Here is a 22,872-nt window from a genome sequence, read left to right as displayed (position 1 = left end):
CTGCCCAATTCAAGACTGAGTTCTAAGGTATAACTTTAAATTGGAAAGAGGAATTAAATTTCCATGTAACGAGTCTAACCACATTACCTATGGACACTTTTGCATTACGAGTACTTAGGGAAGATGGCCAAAGTAAATACAGCCCTCTGTAAGCCAGATGGTGCAGGCAAAGGCCACAGGCTTTGTATTCAGAAAGACGGGGTTCAAATTCCAATTTGACTACTTACTGTATTACTTTGAGCAAGTTACTCAAATTCTCTAATTTTCATTTTCCTATTGATAAAGTAGAAAAAATTACCTGGCAGAACTCTTGTGAGACAAAATAATAGAGACCCAGTTCAGTTCAGCAAATACTAATCTGTGCCTTCAAGCCTATGACATCAAGATAAGTAAGACTGCCTTCTAAAGGGTATAGTTTGGAAAAGAGGGAGAGCAGAGGAATAACTTCACAATGGAGAAACCTGACCAACCCTACCTCAGCCAGGTACGTGACCAAGGTCATCATCAATACTAGTAAGTTATGTTCATAGCATGTAGCTGGAATATATGATGAAATTAACACTTTACTCTGTAGTCTTCCTCCCCAAAACCCGTAAACCCACTCAAACCATGAGAAAAACACATTAGATAACCCAAACTGAAGTCTACAAAACACCTGGCCAGTGCTCCTTCAAACTGCCAAGGTCATAAAAAATAAGGCAAATCTAAGAAATAGTCACAGTCAAGAGGAGTCTAAGGAGACATGACAACTAAAAGTAACATCATATCCTGCCCTGGCCAGCTGGCTCAGTTGTTGGAGCATCATCCTGTATACCACAGGGTTTTGGATTTGATTTCTGGTCCAGGCACATGCTTGGGTTTGATCCCAATAAATGTTCTGTCTTACAGCGATGATTCATTCTCTCCCTCACTCCTTCCTCTCTCTAAACACATCTTCTGGTAAGAATTAAAAGAACAGCTGAAACCGGTTTGGCTCAGCAGTAGAGCATCTGTCTGTGGACTGAAAGATCCCGGGTTCGATTCCAGTCAGGGGCATGTACATTGGTTGCGGGCACATCCCTGGTAGGGGGTGTGCAAGAGGCAGCTGGTTGATGTTTCTCTCTCGTCAATGTTTCTAGCTCTCTCTCTCTCCCTTTCTCTCTGTAAAAAAATCAATAAAATATATTAAAAAACAAAAAACCTAAATGCTGCAAGAAATTTAAATTAATTCATATGAGCATAAATAGTATTTTGACTACAACTTACTCCACATTTTGTATTTCCCAGTAAAATGTTTTTCTTTTTTTTTTAAAAAAAAAAAAAAGGTAGCAGTAATTCTGCATATCCAAAATTGGATTCATCTTACTCCCTTTTCCAATTCTGTCCCCATTGGTAGTTCAGTGGTAGAATTCTCGCCTGCCAATTCTGCCCCCATCACACCCCTCCTCTTCCTCCTCTTCCTAGGTTGTCCCTCTCAGGAAGGGCATCTGCAGCCATCCTGCTGCTCAGTCCAGAAAGCGGGAAGTCAGTGATGAGTCCTTTCCCCTCATCTCTGCATCCATTCACCACCAAGACCTGCAGACTTCACCTTTGTATTTATACTTCCCTCTCTTTCCATTTCTCCTGTTTTGGTCTTGTCACTTACTGATCTCATCCTCATCATAAAAGATTTCTAAGAATCCAGCCTTCACATTAGCACCCAAATGACTGTTCTAAAAAGATCAATGTGTCTGTAAAACAGAGTTGTGAGATTAAAATATGACACTTGTAGAGTTTAGCTCAGTGCCTAATAGGAACTAAAAAAAAAATAATTAAAAAAATCAGCTGGTAGAGGTCATATCACCCCATCCTTAAAGTCTTCTAGTATCTCGCCAAAGCCGGTTTGGCTCAGTGGTAGAGCATCGGTCTGTGGACTGAAAGGTTCGATTCCGGTCAAGGGCATGTACATTGGTTGCGGGCACATCCCTGGTAGGGGGTGTGCAGGAGGCAGCTGGTCGATGTTTCTCTCTCATCGACGTTTCTAGCTCTCTATCTCTCTCCCTTCCTCTCTGTAAAAATAAAATAAAATAAAATAAAAAATCAATAAAATATATATATTTTTAAAAGTCTTCCAGTATCTTTCAAGGTAAAATTCAAACTAATAGCATAATGCATAAGCCCTAATGACTTGGCTCCTGCCCTGCCTCCAGCCATCTCCAGCTACCTGCACGGCCATCTGTGATCTGGTCACATGGTTACTGAGAGTGCATGAAGCACAGGCACTGAAATAAAACACAACGGTAAGAAAAGAAGCCATTTGTAAAAAACAACAAAAAGACAATGTCTAGTGACATTTTAAGAAGAAATAATCAGGACCTAAATTTTTAAAAAGCATAAACACAACAAAGTGAACATACAATTATATACACTATACAGTATGCCTTTTTCATGGGTAGGAAGATTTAATACCATGAGCATTTTAATGCTCCCAAAACTGTCTGATATACAAAAGGACTATAATCACAATCAAAATAATAGTGGGAATGGGGGGAATCTTCCAGAAATATTCTTATATTTACCTGGAAGAATAAAAATCCTAGAAAGTGCCAGGAAAATTGTAAAAAGGAGGAGCAATAAGGGAAACTACCAGAAATTAAAATGTATTTTAATGGGAGTTTAGTATACAATAAAAGTGGCATTTTACGTTAGTCAGGAAAAAAAATAAAGTGCTAAAATAATGTTAGATAAACTAACCCTCCATTGAGACAAAAATAAATCTCAATTACTTAAAAATAATCCTCAGCTCTTACACCAAAATAAATTTCAGGTGGATTAAAATTTTAATGTAAAAAATTGAACCATAAAAGTACAAGAGAAAACCTGGGAGGATATATTTATAATGGATTTGTGAAGGCTTTCTATATATAACAAATAAAGGAGAAGAAGGAGAAAAGAAGGAAGGAGAAGAAATGCAACAGCCAAAAAGAAAGTGTCGCAATTTATCTAACCCTGATTGGATAGCTAAGCTGGTTAGAACACTGTTCCAATACCCCAAGATTTTGAGTTCAATCAAGAATCAAGGGGGGGAAAAAAAGAATCAAGGGCACATATAAGAATCAACCAACAAATCATAACTAAGTAGGACAACAAATAGATGTTTCTCTTCCTCTCTCTCTCTAAAAACCAATAAATTAAAAGAAAATTTAGCTCTGGCGAGGTAGCTCAGTTAGTAAGAGTATTGTCCTGATATGTTAAGGTTGTGAGTTTAATCCCGGTCAGAGCACATACAAGAGGCGACCAATAAATTAATTAAAAAAAATTTTAATGTATCTACATAAAAATTAAAATCTTCATATGTCGTATATATATGAGGCCCGATGCATGAATTCATGCATGGGTAGGGTCCGGCCAGCCTGGCCAAGGGGAGAGGACATGGGCGTTTGGCCAGCCTGCCTGCTGGTCGAACTCCTGATCGAAGGGACAATTTGCATATTAGCCCTTTATTATATAGAATATACACCGAGTGGCCAGATAATTATGTATTCAGAGATCATAATAATCTGGCCACTCAGTGTATATATGCACACACACTATCCCCAATATAAAGGTACTGTTATATCACATTAAAATTGTGGAGTTACATACTCTAGTTTCTCTTCAGATCGCATAAATCTTTCGCCTTATACTAAAATAGTGGAGTTACATTAAAGAAAAAATGATCAAATAACAAAAAGGACTACTGACAGAAGAAGAGTTGATAAATACTATTTAGAAGATGCTCAACCACAATACTAAAGAAATTCAAATTAAAACAATAGATACCACTTTTCAATCTCCATGGTTAGCAAAGACTAAAAAAAATAAAATCTCCCATATTGGCAAGGCCCACTCACACACTGCTGACAGCAATACGAACTGTTATAGAAAAGTATTTATTACAATTTAAAATCTGCATTTACATTGGCTCAACAATTTCAATTCTAGAAGTCCATCTTACAGAAATACTTGCATTAATGCCCAAAGATGGATTTGAGAATTTCTCAACAATAAATATCTATTACTGTGTTTCTCCAAAAATAAGACATCCTCCGAAAATAAGACCTACTTACAGGTTTCCTTCTGAGTGAAATATAAGGCATCCCCCCCGAAAATAAGGCCCCCCTAGGCTAAACATGAGAGATTTGGTCCACTGATTCTGAAAGAAATGGAGTCATAAAAAATTCACCAGGAAATTCAGGAATTGGATTGTTATGATGATGTTCCAGAAGATGATGACATGATTGTCATTGAATAAATGAGTAAATTCTTGATACTGTAGGATTCACAGTTTGTCTGTGTTGACAACTACCATACTACTGTACCATATACAAGTAATACATTTCCTTTATTTTCATTTAACAATAAATGTGTACCGTATTCTTCTTCATGGAAAAATAAGACATCCCCTGAAAATAAGACCTAGCAATCTTTGGGAGCAAAAATTAATATGAGACACTGTCTTATTTTTGGGGAAACAGGATATTTATTAAATTATTATTATTATTATTTTTTGGATACAAATTTTATTTGAATTTCACAAAAGAAAAACAGGATATTTAACACTGTTTGTAAAACATTGGCAATTGCCAAAATGTTCATCAATAGGGCAAAGGTTAAATTATAGTGCCTGCATCCTTTGAAGTCATTAAAAATAGGGTAGGTTTATTTATCCAAACATAAGATGACAATAAATTAAGTGAAAAGGGAAAAGAACAAGCAGCTTGTATATGATCCCAATTCTTTAAAAAAAAAAATCACATGCCAAAACCAGTTTTGCTCAGTGGTAGAGCATCAGTCTGTGGACTGAAAGGTCCCAGGTTCGATTCCGGTCGAGGGCATGTACATTGGTTGCGGGCACATCCCCAGTAAGGGGTGTACAAGAGGCAGCTGGTCGATGTTTCTCTCTCATCGACATTTCTAGCTCTCTATCTCTCTTCCTTCCTCTCTGTAAAAAAATCAATAAAATATATAAAAAGAAAATCACATAATTATTGTTACTCTTTTTCTGTTTTATGTAAATAAGAATGCGTCTTCAAAATGTTAAGCCAGAATATTCATCAGGACATATTTTCAGCATCGACATAAATTTCTATGAGGAAAAAAAATGTCAAACAGAACATATTATGTTTTTTAATGTTCAATAAATACTATATTCAAATATTTTAAATATTCCAAAGTCACAAAAGGTTATTTGGTAATATGCCTTCCTCCCATCTGCCTCTCTCCAATACCCAGCTCTCTCCCATGGGCAAACCATATTACAAGTTTTGGGGTATCCTTCTGAAATATTTTATGCACATACAAGCAAATAAGTACCGTTTTCCTTTTTTTTTTAAATCAACTTGTATACCCCTTATCTTTATTCATAATAAAGAATTAAGCTTAGTGAGCTTGCAAATTTTTTTTTAATGGATGCTCTGTGCGTGTCTTGAGTGTGTGTACGTGTGTGTGTGCTCGCGAGTGTGTGTCAGTGTGTGCAGTGTGTGTGTGAGAGAGAGGGGAGGGAGGGAGCTTGAGCTTGCAAATTTAAAGTATTTCCAATATCACATTTCATGGCCTTATGCTGATGGTCTCAAGAAGGTATCTTCCTGTTTGTATCATGCTTCCATCTTTCTAAAAGCTGTGGGAATTTCAATTGGGTCCCTCAGGCAAAAAGAAACACTAATCGTGGCTATAGTTAAGAAACACGAGGCATGGTAATATTTATCGTGGAGACTCTTGAGGTGTTTTGCTATAATGAAGTATTGTGTTTAATCAGTGTTAGGTTCACAAACGTTTTACAGCCAAGTATGGACTTTAGAACTATAATGCTTCCGTAATACATGAACAGTGTGTAGTTATTGTTTTCTCTTAATTGTTCATGCTTTCATAACTGCTGGTCTCTAACCTGGGATATTTATTTATTGTAGATGGTGCAAATTTTCCCTACTCAGCACCTCAATATACTCTTTCTTATTGGGGTATATTCCTCAACTTCTTTATATGGTGAACTCCTTGAGGACAGGGACCATGACTTGTGTGATTTTTATATTAACAAACCCTAGTTCCCTTCCAGGAAGCATTAGACCTTCGGTAACTGCTGATCAGAAGAAAAAAAAAAACCACAAACTTTATACCAGGGGTAGTATTTGAGAAGATAACATCTAAGACTGGGAAAATTAGGTGTTTGTCAGCCGAAGTAAAACAGAGAGAGGTGAAAAAGTGCATTTGGGAAACAGAGAAAGTTCGGTGCAACTGGTGCACACCATTTAAAGAGATAAGAGATACACACAGGGGTGCCTCCAGGGTAAAGTTCAGATCCTTAGTTTAGCAAGAGACACCCCACTTGGCTCTGAAGCCTCACCTCCTGCTATTTCAGATCCCTTAGGTCTGGTTATATCCAATTGCTTGCAATTTCCTAAAAACATCACATTCTTCCACCTCGATAGCCTAGAGAGATCTTGGCTACATAGCACAAACTTTTTCCATCCATCCATTTTTGCACGTTTGTAAGGAACAGATTCTCAATCTCCTCACTTCCTATAACACTGACATCAGCAAAGTACTCTGTCCTTTGCTGCGAAAGCTCTTCTCCCTTCTTCAAAACTCAGCTCCACTACCACTTTCCCAGGGAAGCTTTCCCTGTCCCATCGGATTAATATGCAGGGGCCCCTCCCCTGCTAAACTCTGTATTGGGGTTCACTTACAGTTCGTTGGCGTGTACAGCTGCCTACTAAAATCTAAGCAACGTGAACCGGCTTTTTTTCAACTTCAGCTTCCTGGGAGCCAGAAAATAGTACTCCTGAGTCTGTTGTGTTAATGAGTAAGAAAAATGTCCCCCCCCCCCCCTTTTCCAATAGACCCCTCCCCTCCCTACACTTGAAAGACCAGAGACTCACTTTGCTGCGGACTGTAGATCCAGGTTCACAGACTGTGAACATCAACTAAAACAATCTGTCCGTCACTCTCGGTGCTGCTACTCTGCGTCTCCCGCTAGCCAACCAAGTGAACACCCGGCCAGAGGAGAGTTCACGGCCCTCCGTGTTTGACCAAAGACTTGGCAAACGTTTCTGGTTTGGCGCTGGCCTGAGCCCAACGTATAGGAAGGAGGCTGCAAGGCCCCAGGCAGAAGACTGGCGTGTGAGTCCGGACTTGCAAAGCGCTCCCCAAGCCTGCGGTTTGCATGATCAGGTCAGGGGGCTGCGTGAAAAAAGGAACAAGACCCGAGGCCTGTGAGACCGCTCGGGGGCCCAGGCCCATCTTCCTCAGCGGTTCCTGGAACCTCAGGACTCAAGACCTGAGCCGGTTAGGAGTCGCCTAAAGAGGCAAATGAGGCGCCGCCGGGTGGAAGCGCTGCAGGGCTTTGTTCTGCGAGGCACCCGCTCTGCGCACGGCACCCGCGCGCGGTCCGTCCCCGCAGGCGGCGGCCGCCCCCGGAACCGGAGGTGCAACGCTCCCGGGGATTCCCCGTGCCCCGCTTGACAACCCCGACGACCTCTTGCACCGACCGGGTGGTGGAAGAAAGGGCTCCAGAAAGTTCCAGGAGCACTAGGAGCCCAAGCCCCACAAGGCAGTTCGGCACAGCCCGCTCCGAGCCCGAGCGCCCCCGCGCCGTTGCCCCGGGCAACCGCGGGGCGGTGGCGGCGGCGGGAGGGGCGGGACTTCCTGCGGGTGACGCGGCCGGGGCTCGGCTACAAAAGACGACGGCTGCGGCTCGCCGGGCGGAACTTTCCAGAACGCTCGGGGAGAGGTGGAGGAGCGGCGGCGGCGGCTGCCTGAGCTGCGCGCAGCAACGCGCCCTTTCCAGCTCCTCCACGCTTGCCTCGGCCCGCTCACCGGTGAGTCTCAGCCCCGGCGCCTGCCCGAGGCCCCAGGCCGGCGCCATTGGCGACGCCGGGAAGCTGGATGGATGGAGCTACGGTCGGGAGGCGGTTGGCTCCGCGTGGGCGGGAGGGCTGTGGGTTCTAGGATCCACGATTCCTTTTGGCGGGGGGGAGGGGGCGGCTAGCCATCCCCGACACGGAGTGTGAGTGGGCCCGAGACCTTTCACAAAGCTGCCCCCCCCCCCCACCGCCGCAGCCCGGGGTCTCCCGGACCCGCCGCCTCCGGCTTCCCTCCGGGCGCCCCTTCCCCCCGCGCTCCCTGGGGTGGGCGGCCCAGCGCGCAGGCGCAGACGGAGCTCAGGGTGAGGGGCTGCGGGCGCCGCGGGGCGGAGGCCGCGGTTTCGCTCCTCCGGCCTCCCCTCCTCTTTGTTGCGGCCTGGGCTTCTCCCACCCCCTTCCTCCATGGTGAGCTGGGGGGGGGAGGGGGTAGGAGGACAGAGGGGAGGAAAAAAGGAAGGAAACCTCAACGATCCGCGCCTAGTGCCTCCGCGCCTAGTGCCGGGGGACACACCGAACGACGTTTTCGCGACGCTGAGCTGGTGGCAGCGAGGGGCTCGGCGGGCTGCGCGGAGGCGCTGTGGGTCCTGAAACCGAGAAACATAGGATTGCCAGGAATCGTTTCATAAACCGCTCCCTGTCCCTTTGTACCCAAGTGTATTTCTCCCCCCCCCCCCCCCACCCCCCAGGGAGTGTGTGTGTCTTGTCATATTTACCCGAGACGGTGGGAATGGAATAGCCGGTGGACTGGACCTGTTCGTGCCCCTTCTGATTCCTTCCGTCACTGCCGGGGCCGGGAAGCAGGAAGAAGCCCCATGTGGGGAGGCTTTGGTGTGGGAGAATGGGAAGCAGCTGCTACAGGAAGCTTTGAATTATTCCTTGATAATTATTAGCTTATGTTTGATCTGTTAAGAATTTGTTGAATTATCAAAGGAATTGTTACCTTCTCTGACGTTTAAGGTATAGGTAGGGTTTTTATAGTCAGATTTGGCAAAAAACAGATTTCTCGGCCATATCCTAGGTATGATTTAACGAATTACAAGTACCAACGGAAAGTCGGTTAAAATTGTTTTGGTTTTTGTTTAAATTTCAGGCTGTCAAAAATGGTGAAAGAAACTACTTACTATGATGTTTTGGGGGTCAAGCCCAATGCCACCCAGGAAGAACTGAAAAAGGCTTATAGGAAGCTGGCCTTGAAGTACCACCCTGATAAGAATCCAAATGAAGGAGAGAAGGCAAGTTGTATATTCGTGCTCAAACGTAGCCTGAGTAGTTTTTTTGGCCAGGTGTATGGTAGTTCCATAACCTGAAATTGAGTATGTCCGGTATAGTAGCTATGCTTCGTAATACTTCTTTAAAGTGAGATTTATTCTTTTCTCAAACAGTTTAAACAGATTTCTCAAGCTTACGAAGTGCTCTCTGATGCAAAGAAAAGGGAATTGTATGACAAAGGAGGAGAACAAGCAATTAAGGAAGGTGGAGCAGGTGGCGGTTTTGGTTCCCCCATGGACATCTTTGATATGTTTTTTGGAGGAGGAGGAAGGATGCAGAGAGAAAGGAGAGGTAAGAATAATCCAGTCTATATGCAGCAATTCACGGTAGCCCCTTGGTCGAAGCAAATTCTTGAGAATTCATCTATTTTAAATGTTGGTTTACATGTTATAATTTTGCAAACTGCACTGCCATTTTTATTTGTGGTATAGTTTTTTAAAATAAGATTTGATGTAACTAAAATTATCTAGACCAAGTGCTAACAAGTGAATGCTTCTAAAGCTCTTGGACAGTGGGACACAAACTTTAATAAAATTGTCAAGCATTAATTAAAGGAACAAAGAAAGTATAAGAACATAACTTTCAAAGTCCTTTTTAAGATACTATTTGACACCCCCAATCTAGTGGGAGGTACTCAGTTGAAAGTGAGTTAAAGTTAAGAAACCCGCCTGCCTCCGCCCCAAGGCTGCCTCTCAGACATGGCTGGAAACTTTTGGGGGAACTTGAGGGTCTGCTGATTCAAATGAGGAAGGCTTAGATCTGGATGTGTTTAGTTAGTATAGCGCTGGGGTGTTGATCTGTGAGTGCCTTGTGTGGGGCCTGGATGAGGTTGGTTGATCTATTTGGAAATGTCTTTTGTGTGAAGTGTATCCTTGGGCATGTGGAGGTATTATTGATTTGAGAAAATGCTAAATAACTGATTTACTATCTGAAAAATTTAAAGTTCTGAAAGTTTAAGGTCTCTTGCCAAAAAGAGGTTTTAAAGCTAACTCCTTAATGGAGAAAGGGAATGACAAGCCCTTCCCACCCAGAACAGGTAATCCAATTCCAACCAACAGCTATGTTTAAACAATGTGTACGTTTACACTTGAATGGCTACACCTCTTGGTAGCCTAAGGGCAAGTTTACATGTAAACAAGTTTGCTCTCAATTCCCTGGGCAGAAAAAAAAACAAGGTTTAAAATTATTAGATTTTAAAATTTATTCTTAGAAGTGTAAAAGTTTATTAATTAAAAAAACAACAACAAAAGAAGATTGAAAAACCTGATGAACAATAATAGCGGTTCATTGTAGTAGAGTTGGTGATATGGGAGGGGAGTGGACTGACTGTTCTCGGGGAAAGGGAGGGAGGAAGAGACTGAACATAAACTGTGCACTAAAGTTAAGAAACCTAAACTTCCCACCAAGTTATACATACAGCAAGGCATCAGTAGTTAGGATTGGAACATAGATTCTTCACTTAGAAATAGCCTGCTATCTGTTTAATTTTGCTTCAGCTTTATTATTTCCTGATATATGCCCTTAACATTTATCAGAAATGCCATTTCCTGGCTGGCTGTAGAAATATTCTTCATAGGAAAACAGTGTTCGGGTCAGAGTCAATCTCGTTCGTTCCCAGTATAGTTTATATAAATAAAGGCCAATGGGTAGAGTCCATTTTAGAAGGAATAGGGAAGCCATTAAATTTTCACTGTGAGCTTTTTAAAATTCAGAAAGACTAGAAATTGTTTACTTATTTTTCCCTGAAAGAAAGGGATATGTTTTTATAATTATCTTTTTAATGATGAATTGACTGGCAAACTCTTCTATGTGATTTAGATCACTGAAAGGTCTGTGTGTGGGACACTAAAAAATACTTGCATAATCAAGTTTAATAAGCTTTTCCCCCTTTATACTCTCAAAACTTTAAAGCTAAAGTAAGAAAGGCAGCTTTCAACGTGCTGGAACCAACTGTATGGGGCTATATTTGTGACCTAGAACCCAAAGATGAAGCTAGGAGCAGAGGGATATACCGTAGTTAATGGTGCTTCTTAATTCATTGGAAACTAAAAATGTTCACAACAAGCATATTGTGCAGATAAGAGTTTTGAGAACTTGTTTTCACTTGGGCATAAGGCAATACTGTTTTGTGGTGGAAAAGTCCTTGGAAAGAATTATTACCTGGGAACATATTAACCATTGACAGGTGACTTCATTTCTGTAGACTCAGGGTCCTCATATGATCTCTATTTTCCGCTTCCTATTCTGAAATGAGTTATGGTACTTCTTTGTAGCCACTGGCCACAATAAATTTAGATCCATTTAAAAAATACAAAAATTAAGTTTTTCATCTGCAATAGCCACATGTGACCAGTGGCTACCGTGTGAGATAGCATGAATATAAAACATTCCTGTAACTGCAGCAAGTTCTTTTGGACAGCACTATGATAAAGGATATGATAAAGTGCTAGTCAAGCAGTAAATGTATAAGTTGGAATTGATATTCTGTGGAGATTGAATAAATGCATCCGCTTCCCCAGCCAAATCTTGATTGGTTGGAACTTGGAACTTAGTGTGCTGAAGAATTTTTGGATGAATTAATAGGCCACGTTGCTCAATATCATCTTAAGTGAAAGATTCAAAGAATATATTGGGACAGAAATGCAGTTTGAAATAATTATTATGAAATGTGCCTTTATAAATGGCATTGGTTCTCAACTGATTTGCAGTTCATGTTTTTGATTGCCTAATTTGTAAGATAGCCACAACCACATTCTTAGGCAAATTACTTAATCTCACCCAACTTTTCTTATCTGAAATTAATTATAGTTTGAGGGTTATGTGTGGGTATTATGACCAACATTCTATGTATATAATAGGTACTTAACAAAAGTACCTTGTGAGCTTTATCTTTTATTATTATTTTGATGGTACATTGAACACAAACAAGATGGTACGTACATCTTAGATTTTAATGAGCATTATTTTGTTCTAGGTAAAAATGTTGTACATCAGCTCTCCGTAACTTTAGAAGACTTATATAATGGTGCAACGAGAAAACTAGCTCTACAAAAGAATGTGATTTGTGACAAATGTGAAGGTATGGTCTTCTACCATCTTAACTGAAAATTGAATAAGGTTTTTCTGAAAATATAAAACTGACGAATAATACACTGCCTAAATATTGGAGAGTGAAATATAAAGAACTACCTATACTTAGCATCTAGAGAATATTAGCAAAATGTTTTTTTATGTGCACTTTTTAATGTGTATACTAGAGGTCCGATGCATGAAATTTGTACACAGGTAGGGTCCTTAGGCCTGACCTGTGATCAGGGCCAATCTGGGGGGGTGGCTGGCAGGGCAATCTGGGCCCCCACTTGCACCCGCCTTGACCTGATGCCACATTCCTACCTGTTCCAGCATCCCACTGCAGTCCCACACTCATTAGGGCCCATTGGAGCAGGCAGCACCTCTGCTGCTGCTGCCAGCACTGCGTGCCAAAGCCTGTTGTGTTCCCTGCCGCCCCCTGGTGATCAGCACATGTCTAATTCCCCATTGGTCGAGTTCTTGCCTGTGGGGACAATTTACATATTAGTCTTTTATTATATAGAATTTTCAATGCTGTTGGAATCTAAGATACTGTCATTTTTTTTCAACATAGTTCAAATGAGCACTTCATATTATCTCTAATATTTAATCATTCCAATGGCTTCATAATCTGTAATAGGATTTAAACAGTGACTTCTTTGCATTTAGAGAAGTTATTGGCTCTGATCCTCTAAGCCTTTTATAAATATAAGTTATTTGTTGGAAATAGCTTCTAAAGAGAATAAACTCTTTTTATGTTCTCATAATTACAGATTATGTCCTGTGAGTTGTGATTTGGGAGCGAATTTAAAATTCACAATCCTAAAATGGTCCTTTGGGAAAACAATAGTCAATGTTTATAGATAACAAGTTGGCTGCAGCTGTATTTTATGAAATAAAAAAGCTAAATTTTTTTATTTTTATGGACAAGCATTTCATCATGCTTGCAACTATTAATAAAGTGTTGTGTCTATTTAAACTATCTTATTAAAACATTCATCATTGTGTCCGACACTAAGTTCAAACATAATTCAATTTCTTTTTAAACTATTTAGGCCGAGGTGGTAAGAAAGGAGCAGTAGAGTGCTGTCCCAATTGCCGAGGTACTGGAATGCAAATAAGAATTCATCAGATAGGCCCTGGAATGGTTCAGCAAATTCAGTCTGTGTGCATGGAGTGCCAGGGCCATGGGGAAAGGATCAGTCCTAAAGATAGATGTAAAAGCTGCAACGGAAGGAAGATAGTTCGAGAGAAGAAGATTCTAGAAGTTCATATTGATAAAGGTGAGTTTTCAGCCACTTCTGAATTCGAGTGCAATGGCAAGATTATTTATATTTTAGAGTTGTTAAAAATGATTCTCAGTAGGGTTATATGCATGGTCTTACACCTAGAGATACCTTGACTACATAGTAAAAATGTTTCCACCCAGACATTTTTGCACATTTGTAAGGAATAGGTTAGAATCTTCTCATTTACTATAACACTGACATTAGTAAATGATTAAATGATATTCTGAATTTAATTCACTTGCATTAAATTGCTAGTTCTACCTCTTTTTAAATTGTAATAAATTTTTGCACGTTAAGTTCCTTAGGAACTGCCTAGGATAAAGAATATATGTACTTTCAAGGACTTGGGGGAAGGATATTTGGGTGAATTTTATTTCCTTGAAATTTTTCTAAAGTAATGAAATAACGTTTTTTTGTTTGTTTGTTTTTGTAAGACCTTAGATTAAAAATACTGTTTTTTTAGCCCTGGCCTGTGTTCAGTTGTTAGGGCATGATCTGTACACTGAAGGGTTGCCAGTTCAGTTCTCAGGGTACATGCCTGGGTTGCAGGCTGGATCCTGGATCCCCGATGGGCAGCTTTGCAGGAGGTGGCCAGTTGATGTTCTGCTCTCACATCAATGTTTGTCTTTCTCCCTCTCTCTGAAAAACCTTCAAAAATATAAAAAAATTGTTCTTTTTAAAATGTTTTGGTCAACTTATGCACTAAAAGGTCACATGCTCGGGTTGTGGGCTTACCCTCCAGTGGGAAGTATGCAGGAGGCAGCCAACCAATGATTCTCATTATTGATGTTGCTCCCTCTCTCCTTCCCTCTGTGAAATCAATAGAAATATGTTTTTTAATGTTTTTTATAGACTGGAAACCTGACCTGTGGGTTTCTGATTCTGTGACTCAGTTTTAACTATATAACTTTTTTTTAGAAATGTGTATAACTCCAGAGTAAATTACAGTTTCTAATTTTGCTATTCTGAAATAGTAAATGTTCTGATCTTCAGACTTTGAACTAGTATTCTGTACATACTGATTTGGAACTATTAATATTATGAACTTCTCATATTAATACATATGTCTACATTATGTAAGCCCTGAAATATTTTTCTAGCGGTACTGAAGTATTTGTGGGTTAATTCATGTCTGGATTTTGCTTCAGGTATCGGGGGGTTGGACAAGGATGAAGGTATATATGAAATATTAGTCATGAGTTAACTGCTGGATTTAGATTGATATATAGATATCCATTGTACTAGCTATGTTTATATAGGTTTAATTTTTCCCATAAATTGTTCTCTTGGGTGATGTTACTGATTGGTTAGGAAATTTCCTGTAGTATAATCTACAAATACATTACACGAGTTAAGTTTAAAGAGATGTTGTCTAAGGCCTCGCTGAACTAAAAATATATGGGTCATAGGTACGAGGGAGGGAATCTCTCAATAAAATAAGTTGGCCTTTAATAAACACTACCTTTTAAAAACATATTTTAATTTCTACTTTATTTATTGATAGAGACTTCAATTTGTTCCACTTTCTTAGCATTTATTGGTTGCTTTTTGTATATGCCCTGACCAGGGATTGAACCTTAAACTTTGGCACATTGGGACAACGCTCTAACCAACTGAGCTATCCAGCTAGGGCTAACACTGTCTATAATTATTCAAAGTGTGTGCATACATTTTGGGGGGACATCCTACAATAGAGGAAAGAAAGTCTTAATTTATGTTACTTATTAGCCTTAATAGGAATAATTTAATACGGGTTCTTTTTAAGTTAAGTAATGACATTGGAATAATTAACATTTAATGTTATAATGTTTGCCAGTCCCTGATTTGTTGCCAGCATGGGCCTTCTTATGTAATCCTCATAACAATCCTCATGAAGTAGGTCTGTGTGTGACAGTTGATGGTTAGGAGTTAAGCAGCTTGCTTGCTGGGATAATCCAGCTGGTAGTAAGTAGCAGCTCTGAGACTTGAGGCCTAATCGGTTTGCCTCTAGAGTTTGTATTTTTCTCTGTGATATCTTTATATATATATATATATATATATATATATATATATATATATATATATATATAATTTTTTATTATTTTTATTACAGAGAGGAAGGGAGAGAGAGAGAGCTAGAAATGTTGAGAGAGAAATCAGCTGCCTCCTGCACACCCCCTACTGGGGATGTATCCGCAACCAATGTACATGCCCCTGACCAGAATCGAACCTGGGACCTTTCAGTCCGCAGGCCAACGCTCTATCCATTGAGCCAAACCGGTTTCGGCTGTGATATCTTTCTTAAATTGGACTGGTCTAATCATGTGGGCACTCTTAGTCATCTTTATAAACCTTAGCACCCAAAAAAAACTTGAACTTGCTTTTTTTATGCGCAAACATGCATCTGTGTTTCTTAATATATTGAGAATCTGACCTTAGTTGAATGTTAAATAAAAGTATAAAATTAACCTTCTGTTTTTAGGCATGAAAGATGGCCAGAAGATAACATTCCATGGTGAAGGAGACCAGGAACCAGGACTAGAGCCAGGAGATATTATCATTGTTTTAGATCAGAAGGATCATACTGTTTTCACTCGGTAAAAATTTTAATCAACTACTCAAACTGACATCGTGCATACTTGGAGTGTTTTTTTAAATGAGCTTTTCATTACTCTTAGAACATACTTCTTAGAAATACCCTGGGAAAATATAGTGGGAGAGTTAGCTATGTATATCTTTTCTAAAATGTTAATTTTTAATGTTTTCATCTGGAAAGAGGCTAAGAACAAAAAGGATCAGATTTTAGCATTTTGTTCAAATTTAGGTAAATTGATTATCTAATCTGGAGTTTGAAGAATATACTTCAGTTAGATGATGTTTTGCATGAATATTATAAGCCAGATGGATTATGGGAAACTTCCCTAGACAAAATTGTCCCCTAAAGTTCTCGCCACTTTAAATCCTTGAGTTCACAATATGTTCAGTTGCTTTTAATTGTAAATAAGTATCTAGAACCATCTGTTTTAAAATCTGTAAATTCAGGCCTATTGCTGTGAAATATTTAATAGTATTTACAATGAACTTAAAGGGAAGCACAAGAAAAATTGATGGTAAAGAGGGAATATGTCAAATACATACCCATGGCTGACTTTAAAAGACTGAATTGGAGTTCTAATAAATCTTGTCAGGATTTACATCTGAAGGAACTGGTTTTAAGAAAATTATATAGAACATTTCCCAAGTGTTCCTACAATTGAAAATGCTATTAAACTCGGGATTTTATTTTTTACAGAGGAAGGGAGAGGGATAGAGTCAGAAACATCGACGAGAGAGAACATCGATCAGCTGCCTCCTGCACATCTCCCACTGGGGATGTGCCCACAATCAAGGTACATGCCCTTGACTGGAATCGAACCTGGGACCTTTCAGTCCACAAGCCAATGCTCTATCCACTGAGCCAAACCAGTTAGGGCTAAACTCAGGATTTTAATGCCATCATTTGAGGTGAATCCTCAGGTTTTCTGGAGAGTATCCTGTTATTAATATGGATTGGAAAAGCAAAAAAATCTTAAACACCTAGAGAGGAAATGGGTTGTTATTAAATATAAAAGATTATGTTCATAATGTGCTAAGCACTATGTTAATTTATGTACATCAAATTTTATAGAGCCTATAATCCAGGGCCCAGCTGAGGTCTGTTCATCTTATAATCTCCCTAATAATACGTTTGCTTTTTTTTTTTTACCTTACTAGAATTTTTTTTCTTCTTTATGTGAGGAACTAAATTTACAATTAGGTAATGGGACAATTCAGGGATGGTAAATGATGGAGACTACCTAGAGTATGGGTAAGGATTCCGAAGCTTTGTCCAGGAAATGGGGCCTGTCCATATATTTGCTGCTCCTGGTTCTCACTCTGTTTTTAGAATGGAGAAGAAAGGACACCTTTGTAAAAGATACATTGCTGTTATTAAGAAAACAGTTGCCTGCTGTAGTACTTAAAAGAATTGGTGGCCAAAACCATTTTAGCTCAGTATATAGAGCATCGGCCTGCGGACTGAAAGGTCCCAGGTTCGATTCCGGTCAAGGGCATGTACCTTGGTTACTGGCACATGGGGGGGTGAGGGGGGCAAGAGGCAGCTGTTCGATGTTTCTCTCTCGACGACGTTTCTAACTCTATCCCTCTCAATTCCTCTCTGTAAAATCAATGAAATATATTGATATTTTAAAAAATAAATTTAAAATAATTGGTGATTTGAAAGATCTAAGTATGTGCTAAATTTATATTAATACAGACGAGGAGAAGACCTTTTCATGTGTATGGACATACAGCTGGTTGAAGCATTGTGTGGCTTCCAAAAGCCAATACCTACTCTAGACAACCGAACTATAGTCATCACCTCTCATCCAGGTAAAGTACTGATAGATGAGCTTCTCTTTCCAGTCTAATAATTTATTTTCATTGTCTGCAGATAGCTGTTTAGGCACGAGGAAATGGATATTTCACTTGCTCGGTTACATATCCCTTTCATGAGCTGAACTGAAATTGTATGATCTTGGCTCCTGTTTGGAAGCCCCAGTAAAACCCATAAATGAAAAATAAAGGGTTGCTTCTCATAACTTCACCTCCTGTCAGTGAGCTAGGACATTTTTCTCTGTTCTTTGTTTTCTCTATTTCATGAAAATGTGGCTGTATTAAAGAACCTACCTTCAATGTTTTTAGGTCAAATTGTCAAGCATGGAGATATTAAGTGTGTATTAAATGAAGGCATGCCAATTTATCGTAGACCTTATGAGAAGGGTCGCCTAATCATCGAATTTAAGGTAAGCTATGAAGTACTCTAGGAATATTTGAGTGATTACTTACTAAAATCTGATAACAGTTACATTTTCTGAATATCAAGAAACATCAAATTTCTATTCTTATCCAGAAAGAAATACATTTATCTAATACTTCTGTCAAGTTGGGAATGGGTTTGCTTACATCATTTGGCTACTTAAAGAATTGGTGGAGGAAGAGGTTACAAGGCTATAACTGAGATCTTAAAGTTCAGCAGAAGGACTTAAAATAACGATTGTGGGTTTTTAGCAAAATACAGTGGTTGGTTTGTGAATGGGGTGGTTGGTTCATGAAGTGTGTTTTAGGAAGGATTCTCATGTATAATGTATTTGCTGAATAGAACAATGGTGGTTACAGTGCAGTTTTACTAGGATCATTATTTTTTAAAAAGACCTTACTTATGCCATCACTTCAGTGCATTGGATGCTATGCCTTTTAGAGCATGTATTTCTAACCTGGGATTGGAAAATTCACTGAAAAATAATGTTGTGGTTACATGTTTTCCTGAGGAAAATGGGTTACTAATTCAAGGAACTAATGAAGTAAATCAAACTTACAGAAGTTCCATTTTTTATAGGTAAACTTTCCTGAGAATGGCTTTCTCTCTCCTGATAAACTCTCTTTGCTGGAAAAACTCCTACCTGAAAGGAAGGAAGTAGAAGAGACTGATGAAATGGACCAGGTAGAACTGGTAGACTTTGATCCAAATCAAGAAAGACGGCGCCATTACAATGGAGAAGCATATGAGGATGATGAACATCAACCTAGGGGTGGTGTTCAGTGTCAGACCTCTTAATGGGGCCAGTGAATAACACTCACTGCTGGCATTTTATATACAGTAGTGAATGAGTGAAGGACTGTAACCATAATATGCTCACTACTTGCTATTGTTTTTGTTTTAATATTCAAGTATGGTAGTGTTTTAAAAGTTAAATGAAGAATAAACTCAAATATAAAAGCTCTGACTTTGCCCTGTATGTATGATGACTTAAGTGTGCAAGATAAGTAAAAAAATTCCCCTAGCATTTGCTAGGCCATACTTTGTAATTAATTTTGGCTATGTATATGGAATAGCTTAGACTGGAATGCTAGACATATGTATTGACTTTGGTGTGTGACCCTTAATTGTTAAGCTATGAAGTTAAAATTCTGTATTTAACTGGCCGTCAGACAAAGAACTTAATTTGTAGAGAAGTGTTAGTTTGTATAGTTGTATTAAGTGGGATTCATTGTGATGCCTCTGCATTTATTCTATTGCCTCAACTGTTACTTGAAGGTGGCATGCCATATAATTTAACCTGTGGTATCAGTGATAGAAATGATACCTTTTCAAAGAAGGGGTTTATCATAATCTGCTTCATGAGGGCTTGCACTTGTAGAATTGCATTCCCTTTTGTGGTGCCATCTTTTTTTTTATTATTATATATAACTATCAATCCTTGGTTACATTTTTCCCCCCCTTCTCTTTGGACCATAAGCCTTAGAGTAGTGACTTCTGGAGTAGGCTAACTTAGAAGTTGAGTGATGAAACCTTTACATGGAGAAGTAATTTGCATGTAAGAGATAGGAAGGTGTGTTTTAGGTATGTTACAGGCTTACTTTAAACCATTTAACTTATGCTCCAAAGTAACTGTAATTTAATGTTGGTAGTATAGCAAATTATGAATAGCTTTAATTGTATGTTTAAAAGTCATATGTTCACAAGCTTAAATCTGGATATCAGAATTTAAGCAATTCTTGAAATGTATGAATGTCTCCTTAATACACTGATTACAAAGTATTTCCAGTGTGTCACTATAGGCTTTTTTATTTTCCCCCAAATGAAAGCATTAGCTGGTCACTAAGATAGGTAACTTCAATTAACTAGTTAAAATGTTAACACCCAAAATAATTAACTGTAGTTAAATATTTTAAGTGGGTGAAAAGTGAAAAGTTATTAGTCATGAGGGAAAATGCAAATCAAAACCACATTGAGCTACTACTTCACATCAACTAATACAAAATTAATTCAAAATGAAAGCAAATGAGAATGGAGAAGTTGGAACCCTGCACATTGCTCATGGGAATATTAAATGTTATATCTGCTATAGAAAAGTTGGGCAGCTCCTCAAAAACCCAAATATGGAATTGCCATATGACCCAGTAATTACACTCCTGGATTCAGATACTTGGCATGCCCTTTGTTGCAGCATTATTCACAATTAGTAGCCCTGCACACGAATCTGCGCCAATAGTACACTGCTGCCCTCCTGTAGCTCCCTCCCCCCTAACTCCCCTCCTAGCTTGCTGCCCTGCCCCCTCCTGTAGCTCTCCACAGCCCACTTGTAGCTCGATGCCCCACCCTCCTGATCCATGATATGGTTGTTGGGCGGTCAGTCAGTTGTTAAGCTTCACGGTGTAATGACCATGTGCATATTACAACTTTATTATATAGGAAAGCCAAAGGTAAAACAACCATCTAGCCAACGGCTGGTGGTAAACAAAATGATACATATGTATATAGGGGTTGGCAAAAAGTGGGTTTACAGTTGGAAGTATGCAAAAGTTTTATTTTTTTTTGTTTGTGTTTTTTTTTTGTTGTTGAGAAACATTGAAGAGGGAGAGCCATTGATCTCAGTTGCCTCCTGCATTCCCCCTACTGAGAATGAAGCCCACAACCCAGGCAGGAGCCCTGGCCAGAAATTGAACCAGTGACCTCTTGGTTCATGGGTCAATGCTCAACCATTAAACCACACTGTCAGGCAAAAGTATATTGTATTTTTCATACAGAGAACTGTAAACCTTTTATCCACCCAAAAATGACACAAAGGGTCAGATAACTATATGCTTCCAGCTACATGAAATATCTAGGCCAGTGGTCAGCAAACTCAGTCAAAAGAGCCAAATATCAAAAGTACAACAATTGAAATTTCTTTTGAGAGCCAAATTTTTAAAACTTCTAACACCACTTCTTCAAAATAGACTCGCCCAGGCAGTGGTATTTTGTGGAAGAACCACAAGGGGCCAAAGAGCCGCATACGGCTTGAGAACTGCAGTTTGCCGATCACAGATCAAAGCAAATTCAGAGATAGATTACCAAGGGCTGGGGGGGGGGGAGAGAGAAATAGAGGGTAAGTGCTTAATTGTCTCTGGGGTGATGAAAAAGTTTTAAAAATGGTAGTTGTATAATGCTACTGAATTCTACACTTAAAAACGGTTAAAAGTTTTATATATTTTACCACAATAATCAAAACCTTTAAGAGAAAATAGAAATCACTAAAATAGTTATGCCCGGAAAGGCAGAAGCTTACAAATCTTGCCGAAACCAGTTTGGCTCAGTGGATAGAGCTTCGGCCTGCAGACTGAAAGGTCCCAGGTTTGATTCCGGTCAAGGGCATGTATGTACCTTGGTTGAGAGCACATCCCCAGTAGGGGGTGTGCAAGAGGCAGCTGATGGATGATTCTCTCATCGATGTTTCTAACTCTTCCTCTCTGTAAAAAAATCAATAAAATATATATATTTAAACCTCTTAGAACACTGACCCAGGCAATCACAGAAATAAAGTATATCCACACAAGTGCAGTTCTTGGCCCCAGCACGCTTGTTCAGAGAGTATTACAACCCATGCTGTGTAACGTCGTGAACAACCTTCCTGTATGTGAAATTAGCATCAGATCTTTTCTGCCTATGGCACTGGTTTTCTACCTTGGCTACAAGTGGAATTACCTGGGAAGCTTTAAAACTGATTTTAGTTCCACCCTCCAGGGAGTTTGGTGTAATTGTACAGGATGGTCAAGTACTGCCGAGTTTCAACACTACCAATATGGGGACATACTTGTATTGACCTAACCACCTAGGACAGAAATGCCACTTGGGATTAATGTGGAAGTGCAAATGGTGGCACCCTTTGTTATTGCAAGTGAGAGTTTGAGACTCAGGACAAGGGAGCATCCAAACTTAGAAATCACTTCACAGTTTTTCTTTTGAAGTAACATGGGAAAATAAAGCACAGGCTCTAAAAGCAGGGGATAAAAATGCTAGTAAGCTACAGCAATACAAATACATTCAAGGATTTCTGAAGTCTTGTACCTTTATCACTTAATTTGGTTTCAGCAACCTTGCGAGACTGACAGAATAAGAATCAACACATAGCCCTGTGTATTCTCAGATTCTGCATCCATGGATTCAATAAATTGGATAGAAAGTACTTGGGGGGGGGGGGGGGGGGAAATCCCAGAGAGTTCCAAAAAGCAAAATTTGAATTTGCCACAAGAATAAGGTGATGTGTAGATATACCTGCTGTAGCCTATATACAAATGTCATATAAGGATCTTGAGAATCTTCTGAATTTGGGTATCGCCAGAGGTCTGGGATCCAATTCCTTGAGGGACAGCTATACTTTATAGGTGAGGAAACTGCTCTCCAGACTCTAGTTCCCAAATTTGTGTGTGCTTGCTGTGTGCCACTGTCAGTTTCATTCTATAGGTCTTAGGGTAGGCCTGAGATTTTGCTTTTTCAAACAAGTTAACAGGTAAGAGAGCCATTGTTCTGGCCCAAATAAAAGACTGAATCCAGATTCTTGCAATTG

The 22,872-nt window shown here is 39.6% G+C and overlaps 2 protein-coding genes across 5 annotated transcripts in view; one reads left to right on the top strand and one right to left on the bottom strand.

Moving 5' to 3' along the window:
* The window catches only part of APTX (aprataxin), a 31,892-nt gene extending 24,326 nt beyond the window's left edge, over positions 1-7,566 (bottom strand). For 2 of the 3 annotated variants that reach the window (XM_045580062.1, XM_045580063.1), the window contains exon 1: positions 6,876-7,087. The gene's annotated coding sequence lies outside the window, so the exon portion shown is untranslated. Of the gene's footprint in view, positions 1-6,875 lie in introns of all 3 variants that reach the window. The other variant, XM_045580065.1, reaches the window with a different exon arrangement.
* An 87-nt stretch (positions 7,567-7,653) lies between these two features.
* Positions 7,654-19,266, top strand: DNAJA1 (DnaJ heat shock protein family (Hsp40) member A1). Of its 2 annotated transcripts, XM_036433583.2 has the most exons (9): positions 7,654-7,814; positions 8,950-9,091; positions 9,242-9,419; positions 12,103-12,207; positions 13,253-13,480; positions 15,948-16,062; positions 17,760-17,875; positions 18,188-18,288; positions 18,882-19,266. In XM_036433583.2, the coding sequence occupies exons 2-9, from the start codon at positions 8,960-8,962 to the stop codon at positions 19,098-19,100; spliced, it is 1,194 nt and encodes a 397-aa protein (XP_036289476.1). In that variant the 5' UTR covers positions 7,654-7,814; positions 8,950-8,959; the 3' UTR covers positions 19,101-19,266. The 2 variants fall into 2 exon arrangements, with proteins under 2 accessions (XP_036289476.1, XP_036289477.1); XM_036433584.2 differs by lacking the exons at positions 7,654-7,814; positions 8,950-9,091; positions 9,242-9,419; positions 12,103-12,207 and adding an exon at positions 12,214-12,350.
* Positions 19,267-22,872: the final 3,606 nt, after the last annotated feature.

Source organism: Pipistrellus kuhlii, unplaced genomic scaffold (assembly GCF_014108245.1).
Source record: "Pipistrellus kuhlii isolate mPipKuh1 unplaced genomic scaffold, mPipKuh1.p scaffold_m20_p_12, whole genome shotgun sequence".
Taxonomy (NCBI): domain Eukaryota; kingdom Metazoa; phylum Chordata; class Mammalia; order Chiroptera; family Vespertilionidae; genus Pipistrellus; species Pipistrellus kuhlii.
Note: the sequence above shows the minus strand (reverse complement) of the source record. Positions and strands in the feature narration are given on the sequence as shown.

Bases quoted from the DNA above. Each gene is read 5' to 3' on its own strand.
- DNAJA1 (XM_036433583.2), top strand. From the start codon at position 8,960: ATGGTGAAAGAAACTACTTACTATGATGTTTTGGGGGTCAAGCCCAAT. The intron at 9,092-9,241 runs GCAAGTTGTATA...TTTCTCAAACAG, and splicing joins ATCCAAATGAAGGAGAGAAG to TTTAAACAGATTTCTCAAGC. The intron at 16,063-17,759 runs GTAAAAATTTTA...ATATTAATACAG, and splicing joins GATCATACTGTTTTCACTCG to ACGAGGAGAAGACCTTTTCA.